The 12,792-nt window shown below is 38.0% G+C and overlaps 1 protein-coding gene across 1 annotated transcript in view; it reads left to right on the top strand.

Moving 5' to 3' along the window:
• hgfb (hepatocyte growth factor b) overlaps positions 1-9,200 on the top strand; it is a 28,420-nt gene extending 19,220 nt beyond the window's left edge. Inside the window, exons 11-18 of the mRNA XM_086029278.1 lie at positions 514-644; positions 1,675-1,704; positions 2,955-3,060; positions 3,274-3,348; positions 3,422-3,571; positions 3,645-3,751; positions 4,457-4,599; positions 6,148-9,200. Of these exons, the coding sequence (XP_085885404.1) occupies positions 514-644; positions 1,675-1,704; positions 2,955-3,060; positions 3,274-3,348; positions 3,422-3,571; positions 3,645-3,751; positions 4,457-4,599; positions 6,148-6,333 (928 nt within the window). The 3' untranslated portion in view covers positions 6,334-9,200. The remainder of the gene's footprint in view (positions 1-513; positions 645-1,674; positions 1,705-2,954; positions 3,061-3,273; positions 3,349-3,421; positions 3,572-3,644; positions 3,752-4,456; positions 4,600-6,147) is intronic.
• The last annotated feature ends 3,592 nt before the right edge of the window (positions 9,201-12,792 follow it).

Below are 12,792 nucleotides of genomic sequence, written 5' to 3'. Positions count from 1 at the left end.
TCAAGGTCTTTGGTCAAGGTCCATTTGCAGTGGTCCTTCAAAAACTAAACTTGTCCCAGAGATTTCGTCTGACTGCTACCAAATTGGAATTACATATACTTGACAGTTGGAAAAAGATAAATTGCAAAAGGTTTGAGTTTTTTGTCATTGTGTCATAGTGGGTGTACATGAGTGGAACATGGGGTCAAAGTTTGATGACTCGCCATAAAACGCGCAAATTCTAATAACGCCACAAGGTCGGAACCAAACAAAACATTTTACTTAGCAACATGAAATTTGGTAGGCACATCTATCATGAGTAGACGCACAAAAATGTCTCAAAAACACATGCCCAAAAACCCAAAGGAAAGGAAAGGAAATGAAACGCAAAGTTTGAAGCAGCTATTTTGTGGTAATTTGGGCTATTTCCAGGGTCCTTCAAAGACTTTGACTGCTCATAAATTTGATTAACTCTTTTTTTTAAGCTTTTGAGCTCATTATTAATTTGTTATTGGGTCCTTTCGTATTTTATAGTGGCGAGAGGGGAGTGACAGTTACAGGCCTTGAGAGAAACTACTGCAGAAACCCTGATAAGGACAAGCATGGACTGTGGTGTTACACCAACAATTCTGCCATTCGTTGGGACTACTGCAACGTGAAACCATGTAAGTGTGCGAATGGGAGCAATGGGATCCATTAACAAATATGGGGTATGTGTTGTGTAAAGGCTAGCTTACTAGCATAAATTTTAAATTAGCTTAGCCTACCAATGAGCGGTTCTTTTGGTGACTGTTGCTGTTTGTCTTAAAATCTCGCTATGGTAGATGATCTATTTCCCTTTTGTCTAACTTAGAAGGCTATAACGGCTTCAGCTGAACATTTCTGTAGCTCGGATTAATGGCATGGATGCGCTCTTTTGAAGCTGAAATGGATAACTCACTGTTAAAATGACATTAGCTAGTAGGCTAGCCATTATTTCGTACTAAATTACTCAAATATACTGTAACCCAACCAAACTTTTTATATATACGTATGAGAATATGTCTTCCACAAAACATGTGGTGGTTTCTCGTGTTTGATATGTGTGGCCGCACAGGATTGCATCATTTTACCCCCAAAATAATAAGAGAATTTACTCTATTTTGGCATCATGAAATGTTAATGTCTGTTTGTATTATGAATGTGTGCCACCATCAGCAGCCATTTTTTTCTAAAGATTTTTCTGATAAACAAAATGTGAGGTAACAATGCCAAAGAAGTAACACATCTTGGATGTTTGAGGATTTTTATTTATTCAACCTTCATTTAGCCAAGCAAAACAGATTAAAAACAAAATTCTTAAATACAACTGTGGTCTGACAAGAGGCAAAACCTCCAAAATCTCTGTACGTGGGTGGGAACTAAATCTTGTTGTTGGTAGAAAGTGACTCTGAGTGTCATGGCCCCATACGCACATGTAATACAAACGAGTGATACAATTTGCTGTTGAGTGGAAAATCCACACAGGTACTGCATGATCTTGTTCGCCACACTCAAGACTAATAGGACATGACAAATTGAGGATCGCTGTTGGTCGTGGCATTTGACCCTCGGTAAATACAAATGTCATGTGCATTGGGGGGGTTTTCCCCTTCTCTTTATTTGTATCTGTTAATTCTGGCTGACCCCCTTGTTTGTCTACCGTGCTGTCTGCAGGTGATGCTTCCCAGAACACCATTTCAGTAGGTGAGTGTCTCAGGCAGCTCATCTGCTTTGGCTGATTCAGATTTAATGGCATACCAGAAAAGAAGTAATCCTTTTCATGTGCACTTGATGCAGTGTGCAGCATCAGTATGTATGTGTGTGTGTGTGTGTGTGTGTAAATGTGTTGGGGTGTTCACGTATGTGTGTGTGAATAAGCAGGAGTGTAACATTTAGCCTGTTCTTCTGAGCATGGCACATCAAAAGATGAGCCAATATGACTTTAATCTATAGCTTAATTTTTTCCCCATTAATGCCTTGTGTGAACAGTCAATATTTGCCTTCATTAATGACCTCCTTAACATAACTGCTTCTGTTTTATGTGTGATTTTCATAGTGGGTAATTAATCCATTCGGTCGGAAACGCACACTCTATCTGCGTACACAACTACATGGTAGTGCTTTGAGATACAAGTGACCTGAATTGTGAGACTTTGTTCTGGTATTTTTTTTGCTTTGACTTGCATGTATAAATTAGAGCTATGAGCAGTGTATGGGCAGCAAAGTCAACTCACTTCATGACAAGCAGCAGTTTGGTAGAAGATGAACAATTTTTCAAAAATTAGGTACAAGGTTGTTATTGCTACTCCCAGTTTAAGAACACTGTCAAACTAAACATAAAACTAAGAGTTGAGTATGTTGAGTATTTAAAACAATGGCACCAGTTATGGGGTGTAGGTTCAGGGGTCCACAGAGAATTGAAAATCCATGAATAAATGACATTCATTATAATCGACATATTCCCCTTTTGTTTTTTTAACATAAAAAAGAAAAATATTTCTGCGAACATAGGTTAAAAAAAACTGTGAATATGTGAATTCTCGAATGCCATATTTCAAATATGTGGGGGTTCACTGTTGTCACAGGCATATTTTCGTCATTCTCCATGAAAACTTCCAAATATCACAGCGGTTCTATAGTCCCTTACAGTAGTCAGAAAGTCTTCTTCAATTGTGTTTTCATGACAGTAGTATACTGCCACACACCAGTTGTAAAGGGTTGTAATGAATTAATTATGAAACACTGTTTGATTGCTTTTTTTTTTTTTTTTTTTTTTTTTTTAGTATTATGTTTTTATAAAGTACAATACTATAGTGTTATTTTTTCCCTTTTAAAAAAAGTTGTATTAATTAATTAATTAATTTTTTAATATCAACCCCAGCCTTAAATAGCCCAGCCAGTAAACGCATTGAAATGTAGCGTCCACCTGTTTTGGTGTTTGCATGCTCGTGCAGGTGAGCTGTCTTCCGTGGGCTGTTTCGTCCATAAGAGGCCCCGAATCGTCGGAGGAGGTCCACTGAGCGTGTCAGCCGGCAGCTGGATGGTCAGCATACAAAAAGGGTACGGCGGAGTCTTTATTATTCAGCACGTTTTTCCACACTCCTGAAGGGCACGCAGCCTTCCGGCAATTTATTAAAAACCGTCATTAATATTCCACGCGGCTGCTTTGGAAACATCATTTGATGACACTGTAAATATCACAAGCATTAATCTGCTGGGTATATTTTGATCAGTCAAATCGATTTAATTGATTGCTTTGGGCGTCCTTTGCAGGTCGGCGCACTGGTGTGGGGGTTCGCTGGTACGAGAGGAGTGGGTACTAACAGACAGACAGTGCTTCTCCTCATGGTACCGTTGCAATTGATTGACTTTAGCTTTTTTTTTTGTATTTGGCTAATCTAACTCTTCCACTGTACCTCAGCGTTCCTGACCTGAGCGAATATCGGGTGTGGTTGGGCGTGTCCAATATTGCAGCGGACGCGTCCGATTGGGCCACGAGACAGGAAGTGCGCATAGCGCAGGTGATATGCGGCCCAGAAGGTTCCAGTTTGGCCCTGCTAAGGCTTTCCAAGTGAGTGACTCTCGCTGGTTATAGATTATATGTAAGTGAAATGCTTGACTGTGCTTTTTCTATTTTGTTGCAGGCCTGCACTCCCCGCTGACAACGTGCACACCATTCAGCTGCCCGTGGATGGCTGCTCCATCCCTGAAGGAACACTTTGTAAAATGTATGGATGGGGAGAGACCAAAGGTACGATGATAATCATATCTTCTTAATAATAACAGTACAAGTACATAAAATTATGTTCATTCTATTAATGTGTAATCTTGCATTCAATTCAATATTTTATTGTATTCATTTCATTATTTTTTGTTTCATTACATCCATTTATAAATTATATTTTGAATACGTTACCATGTAAGAATAATAATACAATGAACAAACATTGGCTTGAATACATTTAAAAATATACATACAATATGAAAGTAGTTTTCATGTTATTTTTGGTTAGTATTATGCATTTTGTTTTTTAGTAAAAAATATAATAAGATAAACATATATAATTTACTAATGGGTTCAAGAAAAAAAATGTAAATATAATTTTAAAAAGTTATAATTTTTACTTTCATTTACTACTTGTATGTTAAATGTATTATAATGTCATCATGATAATTATCATGCAAGAAGTAATTTAAAAATAATTATATAAAATATTCCCAACACAAGAGAATAAATAAAAAAGGAAAATAATTTAAAATTATTGTATTATTTAAAAAAATATACAACATAATTGAAAGCAAACCTCAGCTTTGATTCGTCATTTTAACTTGCTGGCATTTATTGTTCTTGTATTGCATGTATTGTGCCGCGGCTCATGTTTCTGTCATCTGTCAACTTTTCGGCATGTGTGCATTCATTCATTCCAGCACTGAGTTGTGCTTTTGACTTCCTCAGGTACAGGCCACGACGACATTCTGAAGGCGGTCAACCTTCCCATAGTGAGCAACGAACGGTGCCGAGAGCTGCACCGGGGTAGCCTGCACATCACCAAGAGCAAAATCTGTGCAGGGGGCCGCAGGAACGAGGGCGTGTGTGAGGTAAAGCCCCACTTTCATGCCCGCCCGGTGCTTTGGGATCCGATCATTTTTCCCCATGTGAATCGAAGCACATCTTCCCGCTTTGCTTTCAAAGATCTAAACCTTGAGCAAATTTGTGGTCTTGGCGTGTGGAGTTTGATGTAAAGTGGGGCAGCTGTGCGTTGCGCTACATTTCATCAGCGACTCTTAAGCCCTAAGCTTTTGTGGTTTTCGAGTGTTTTTGGAGAGCTGCGCTGCATCTCCAGCAACCACGGAAACACATTTCGAATGATTTCAATACAAGAAAAATAAGCTTTGATGTTTTTAGGCGTTTTAATTACGACCATACAGAGGTGGGAGAACGTCAAATGCAGTATTTGCAAGTCAGAAGTATCAAGTATTCACATTTGAGTTTCAAGCAAGTTCCAAGTTAATGTGGCAAAAATCGACCATTTCCTTCTGCACCAAAACATTACAAAGATCATTTTTTTAAGAAAACAGGCTTACTTGTGTACAGTATATGTATCGAACCTAACTATTTTCAACTATTGTCTAAAAATCATTGTATCATGGGAAAAAAACTGTATTTTTCTACCATCTAGTGGCATGTATAGGCAACTGCACTGTAAAATATAAGTGTTGGGTCAACTTAAAATTTCAAGGGAACAAACCTCAATAACATTTTAAGTTGAGCAAGTCAACTAAATGTTTTAAGTTCTGCTTTTGTGGAAATTGGCTTTCTTGCATTTCACAGCGAAGAAATAAGAGTTTACCGAATGGTTGTCCCTTTTAATGAACCCCAACTGAAAGATAGAAGCAAAACAACTGGCTTGCTTTGTCACGTTAACTAACACTTTTGCCATAAATGTCAATTATTTATATTTTAAAGTTTTCCGAACTTAAATTATGTTTCAGGCCAAAAAATTTATGTTATGTTCTTATAGCGTATGAACATTTTTTTTTTTTGTGGCTGTCAAATACTATACTTTCTCATTTTCACTTGCAAGTGTAATGCCACTCGGGTCCCCCACTTTTCTAAATACATTACTTAATTCAGTGATTGCCAACTAGTGCACCGCGACTTCCGACGTGTTGCCGTTTCTCCCAACTCTCAACGTGACAAGCCAAGATTTGCTGCCTAATATTTACCTTCTTCTTATTAAAAGCTAAGGTGATCTCAAATCAAAAGCGTCGCAAAACCGCCACACTGATTTACAAACCTGAATTCCACAGACAAACTAGGAAAGACCCTCTTCCACGTCGACCCACTGAAAAATGTATTTAACGAATAAATATGTTGGCAACAGTTAACAGCTAGATTTTGCTTGACAAATATAAACATCCACGGCAGTGAATGAGTTAAATCTATAAATATCTCTGCCAGCAATGGTGACATGCAGAACAATGATGCAAGACAATGCAAATTCCAAGGACAAGATAATCATTTTATCAGTATTTATACTTTTTGTGACATAGCTGTTTGCCACACGATTTTTCGAAAGTTAATGTGTGCCTTGGCTCAATAAAGCTCAGGAAACACACTTACTCAATTCATGCCACAATCCACAGAGGGATTACGGCGGCCCTTTGGTGTGTCAAGACGGTGAGATCAAGGTCGTGGTCGGTGTGAGTGTCCACGGCCGAGGCTGCGCCCGCGCCAACCGGCCTGCCATCTTCATCAACGTGCCCTTCTACACACAATGGATCTACAAAGTCTTCAGGCATTACCCCGAGCCGGATCTCAGCGCCGAATAACACGCGACCAGGTTGTTACGCCGACATCGGAGCTGGCAAAACTACTCAGGAGGACTCCTCGGCTTGTAGGTTGTACACGGATGAGAGGATTGCTTCTTAAAGGTGGATGAGGAAGTCAAATGGAAGATTTAAACACACCAAGAACAGATGCCACACTCTCTCTGACAGCAAACAATGGTAATTAAAAGAAGAAAAAAAGCCCATCTGCTATTCAGGTGTTTAGTAGGAAATAAAAGCGGCTAATAGCAACAAGATGGCACCCAAATCACAACATAAAATTTTACATGGTGGTGGCTCGAAGTTTTTTTAGTGACTCTAATTTTTCAAACTTTGCTGTTAGAGTATTTCTGTATGTGTTAAAAGTGAGTGTACAATATAGTAAGCAGTTAATGGATGATATACATAAGAAAAAGAAAAAAGTAAGGTTAAAATCAGCCACCATATTACAAAAATATAGTTGTAATTTTACGGGAAAACATTGTAATATTGTAAGACTAAAGATGTCATTTTTACGATGCAAGGCTGGACATAAAAAATCAAATTTTTACGTGAAGTCAAATTACAAAGAGAAAAAAAACGTGTAACTTTAATTTGAGAGTAATAAAATATTTCCGGGGTGGGTGCGGTGACCTGTGAAATGTCTCACTTTTGAGAATAATCGAGTCGAAATGTTACTAGAATAGTAACAAGAATTACAAGAAAAATCATTCAAGACAAATAAATTGTAATCCTGCAAGAACCAAATTATAATGTTGCCAGAATGATGCTGCAATGTTACAAAAACAAATCGTTAATTTGCAGTAGCCTATGTGAAATAAAAGAAAGTACGTGGAATTTATACGATGTAACATTCCGAAAAAAAGTAATGTTGCTCCTATTTTATTTGTCTTTGACGAAACAAATTTTTTGTTGTAATTTTATAACTTTATTTTTGAAACCTTACAATTTTAGTTTTGTTACTTCACAATGTTTTTTTCATGGCCTAATACTCTTTATTTAAAACGGTTCAAAAAGTCAATGCAAGACATCTTCAGAAATTCTTAATGCAAAACCTTGATCACAAACATGAAAACTGAAACAGCAAAGTTGTTAAAACACAGATTTTGCATTCTGCATTCTGCATTCCCGATTCCTGATAAAAGTTAAACATGTGAAATAAGATTCCAATAACTACACTGAAAAAAAATGCAATGCATCATTTACTCGATTTTATTTCGTCAAGTGGTTGCACAAAATAAAATCATCCGAATACAGATAGATTTTTTAAACAGACTATACATCTACATTAAAAATGTATCTGGATACAGATGGTTTTATTTTGTGCAACCACTTGACAAAATAAAATGGAATGAATCCAACCATCATTTTTTTTCACTTTATCAACGCATCACAGGAAAATAACCAATTGCTGGGATTCTATTTCCTGGGCCACTTGTTGCTAGGCAGAGTTCAGACGGCCGCCTCGCCCAACAAGACTCTTTTCAATAATTAAAAAAAAAAGGCGCTGACAAAATTGAAATGTATATTCTCACAGAAATCCCTACTCTGTATGAAATATAAAACACATCCCTTCTGCTGGACATGATGGGGCACTGCCCCACATGCGGCTGCCACGCTGGTACTGTAGTGGACGTGCTAGAGGTGTGTTACATGTATGAATACTTTGGATTCCTGGCATTACTTGAAACCTTTGAACACCAAAGTGTGGTGGCTCCACGGCGCCCCCTGCGGAGCGCATTTTTCGGACCGCTCGGCAGGCCACGCTAGTCCTTTTTTGTACATAGTATTTAATGAGTGTGTTTGTGGCACTCCATGTTGGGTCTTACAGACCTGTGGCGGAAGAGAGAAACGAATGTCCAAGAGAGTATTCAGTCATTCATTCACACTGTAGCTTTCAGTTAAGTCTTAGTTTCATGTGTAAATATAAAGCCTATAAACCTCACATCCATTCAAAGCCACTGACTGATGTCTATGTACTTGTATGAATACAGTACTGTATATTATGTATTAATTTTTTTCTGTTTATGTGTATGACAATTTCACTTGTATGGGAGTTCGATATTGTTTTATGAGGTTCATATCTTAAATTTGGCAACTGGGGATGAGCACTTCCAAATGTTTTGGTGCAGGGTTCCTTAAAGTCATGAATTTGAGTATGCTGACCTGTTTTCTAAATCTGAGCCGTGATTGGTCGTTGTGAGCAGTTGTGATGTCATTTTCAGTCGACAGAAGACAAAATGGCCACTCCCGGAGATGGCTGAAAACAAGTGGATTAACACTTATTCCACAAACGCAATATTTATCAGAATGCCGTGTTTCAACTAGTGGGCCTGCTGGGAACATATTCTTGAAAAAAATATGTTTGGGTTGACTTCCACTTTAAGTGAAAAAAAATAAAATAAAATAAAAAATGAAAAATCGAAATGTCTTAAAAAGTCTGTATTGGCACAATAATAAAGTTGAAATTTTCCTACAAAAAAGAGTGTGGGACTAACAAGGATTATTTCATCTAACATCATGAAACAAAAGTAATACTTTTTTGTTCTCAACTCTTGTTTCCATGCCATTGTCGGGGATGTAGCTCAATTTCCCACACTGATATCATGTCGTCCAATAGAATTTGTTACAAATTATTTTTTATGCCCATCTCGACTTGCAAAACTTAGAAAACCACTGAAGGAGAGAATGACTGTGTACCTGCGTTTGTGTCCGCCACATACTGTACAGTTTTTTTTTTTCCTGTATAACCCAACCACTATAAAATTCAACCCTTCCCTACCCAGTATACTACATGTATAAAACCCCGTTTTTGGTTATGTGAGTTATCCTGTTATGTGTCCCACCTATTAAATGTTTTCGTCATCAGATTCCCTTCATTGACTTGAGTGACAAGTGAAAGTGGAGGCTGTCACATTCTCCTCTGCCTGCAGATGGCGCCATATTAGCACATAGTTCCTTCTCAGTCACATGCCCATTTTTCAAGTGTCATGTTTTCGCCTTATAAGATTAGTTTTTTTAAACACAAATAATGGCGTCATCGGGTTTTGAAAACGAGGTGTGTGTGCGACATGGCCCGAGACGTACAACCTTCACTTTGTGTGTGTGTGAGTGTGTGTGAAAGTAATGTGCGAGGGGCTAAGTGTCAGAATCTATTGATCATGTATTAAATAAATATTGCAGCCGGCAACAAACAAGTGAATTGTACACCCTCTGTGGCTGAATGACCACACGGTGCTGAGATATATATATATATATATATATATATATATATATATATATATATATATATATATATATATATATATATATATATATATATATATTGAGTTTGATTTATACAACTCATTGATTGAGTTTGAATGTCATATCTCATTATAAGAGGGTGTTTCACAACCACATTAATCCAGTTGTTTGTTTTGATTTTCCCTCTTGAAAATATTTTATTTCCTTTTCAATTGAATGATATAGATTTTCTCACATTAATGGTGAACATTTTATTTAAATGATTTATCTTGGTCTCATGTTATAAATCATAAAAACCTGACGTGATACATTTTTTATAACCACTCTATGTATGTGGGGTTCTCGGGGTTCTAATTCTCCCGTTCACTGACGCACACACGCGCACACACACCAACACACACCGATCTGCAGTTGTGTCAGAGGAGATTCGCAAGCGCTTTCACGCCAGCATGAACAGCCCTGACACCCGCCATGTTCTCTGGATCATTTGGACTCATGCACACCGTAGATCTCATGGTGCACTGAGTGAAGTGAGGCCCGTGTGTAGGTGTGTGTGGGTGCCCATGTGTGTGTGTGTGTCCTTCTAGCTATCTCCTTTTTATGACTGCATGTTCTCCCTCTCCCTCCATTCCAGTTGACCTGCAGCACATGCCACACTTCCTCGCACCCTTGAGGACCCTAAAGTATACACACACACATGCACACGCACTTTTGCAATTGTACATAAACACATTCAGAACAATAAAATACAAGAAAACGATTGAAGTAAAATTAGTAAGCAAGAAAAGCAAGCACACATTTTAAATAGGAGTCTGCAAACACTTGCCACCATTAAAGTGCCTGTTTAAACCCAAAATAAAGTTCAGATACTCTAGTAGGCAATTCCTGACTTTTTTTTTTTTTGTTTAATGTCAATTTGCTTTAGTTACCAAGTTAACTAATTACAGTTACCATGTTACGGTTACTGTCACTTAGTTACAGGTACAGCGACTTAGTTACAGTTCGCTAGTTACAGTTACATTCATAATTACCTAGGTACAGTTAGCATTTAGTTGACAGGTGTGTACTGGCTCCCATTAAACTTGAATTTAAATGTTACTGGTTAATTCTGAACACATCCCAATATAAGAGGCTTTGCACACTTGTGCAAGCACAATGTTTCATTTGTCATGTCTTTACACAACCCCAAAAAAAAAACAATTCATGTAGCATTTTTGTCAGCAGAGGCGTGGCAGCGCCACCCTGTGTGGCTGCACATATTGCACATGCCAGAAACCACCACTGACTGTGTTAATGCACCAGTGAGTCAGAGATGGAAAATTTGAGTGGGAGACACTTGAAACGCTTCACAAGCCACTTTCCTAATCTGATTAACAAATCTTTGTAAAGTCATTTGTCTTCTTCGGTCCACCTTCTAGCCCCCCTTTAAACCAAGGCTTATTGACTGAACGTCTGGACAATCAGATTGGTGGTTAGGATCTTTCTCATAGTGTCAGTGCATCCTGTAAGTTGATACATTCGCATATAGTTTCAATGTGATTTGGGTCAGATTCTAAAGTTACCTTTTTTTTTTTTTTGTTGACATTGACTTCCCTTCAGCCGGCCTATTGACCTTAAAGGAAAAAAGTGTGCTCCACTCTGTCAACAATATCAACTCCATCGCATTGCAATCCTTCTCAGGGGACTTGACTTCATATTCTCGCCGCTTTGAAAGTGTATTTGCTGACTATTGTCCCCCGTTGTTAAGTTCCAATCCTAGCCACAAAATAAGATTTTATTGACGTTAACGTGACTCACAAACTCGGGGAGTTTGAACCGCACGATAATAAGAAAAAGAAAGTGCAACGCTCATCAAAACGAAAGTGTTTGAACACACTTCGGGACTGCTGCACATTGACTCCTGTCAAGTGTGAGACAAAACATATAACATATCTCCTGTTGGATGGAATATTCCAGCTGTTCTTTGAAAATTCTATAATTCCATTTTTTTAAATTACTTTCACTATTTATATATCGTCGCTGTCCTGTGAAAAACACTTATGTCCAATTTTTGGGGGAAAAAAAGCATTTTCACGTTAATGCGATGTCTGTAACGCGGAAACACCGTTCATGTAAAAATAAGGACATTGAAAAAAATGGACATAAGTGTTTTTCACAGGACAGCGACAATATATAAATTGAGTTAGTTTTGTCATTTGGCTCAGTCACGGGCGTGGCTAACACTTTTCTGGCCCAAGCCCCCACTCCCCGGGTGACGTTTTTTCAAGCTACAGGTGGTTGTCTCTGGCTCAGGTTCAAGTTGAAGCCACAAATGATTTCAATGTGGTATGCAGAGGTGGAGCAATAAGATTGCCCATTCACCAGCTAATGAATAAATAATTAAAGCCGCTACCCAAACTCATAAACTATTCTCCACAGAAGGTGGATTAAATAAATACTTTATAAATAAAATATCATATTTTGTGTTGGCGCTTTCGAGTGCCTTCAAAGGGGAAGCAACCTGCTCTTGTTTGATGTTGCTGCAAGCGGCAATACTTAGTGACCTGCAGTGTTGGGGAAAAAACAACAATAAATGATCCGTAGTGGTAGAAAAACAATTTTTCCAGGAAAAAAAAAAACTGCAGTAGAACAAAAATGACCTGATAAAAAATACTTATAGCTAGCTAGGCTATTTCAACGGACCGGCATAGAAACAAATAAAAACAACTAATTCAAATTACAAGTCACCATTATGCTGAATTATTTAGTTGGAGTCTTGTGCATATTTCTTTTTAACAATTCAGATGGTTTCATCTTGGGTTCCAAGACATAGCATGTTGTAAGACTGGACATTGTAGGCATGCTCAAAAAAATGCCTGCATTTCTTTTTTGTGTTACAACAAAAGTGTTGCGGTGTTGATGCGTGACGTGTTGGGATATGAATAAAGTCTAAATGATTCTGTTACGACTAGCGGTAATCGGAGTAGCCAAAGTTTGCAAGGATAACCAGAGCGACTAGAAAATCAGGAATTTGCCTGTTTTCTACATATGGCAATTGGTCTGCTCTGAAATCTTAAAATCAGAGCACCACAGACATTAAGATTCTCTCCCAGTCCCAAGTCCTAAGAGGCAGAAATATGGCATGATCACACGATCATTCCAAATGGAAGAACAAACTCCCAGACATCCGCCGATTTCTCGATTGTTTCCGAAGAGGACTCAATGGATGGCGATGTC

The sequence above is a fragment of the Filicampus tigris genome, chromosome 4, assembly GCF_054856515.1.
Source record: "Filicampus tigris isolate MCC_2025a chromosome 4, RoL_Ftig_1.0, whole genome shotgun sequence".
NCBI lineage: Eukaryota > Metazoa > Chordata > Actinopteri > Syngnathiformes > Syngnathidae > Filicampus > Filicampus tigris.
This window is presented reverse-complemented; position numbering and strand designations above follow the sequence as displayed.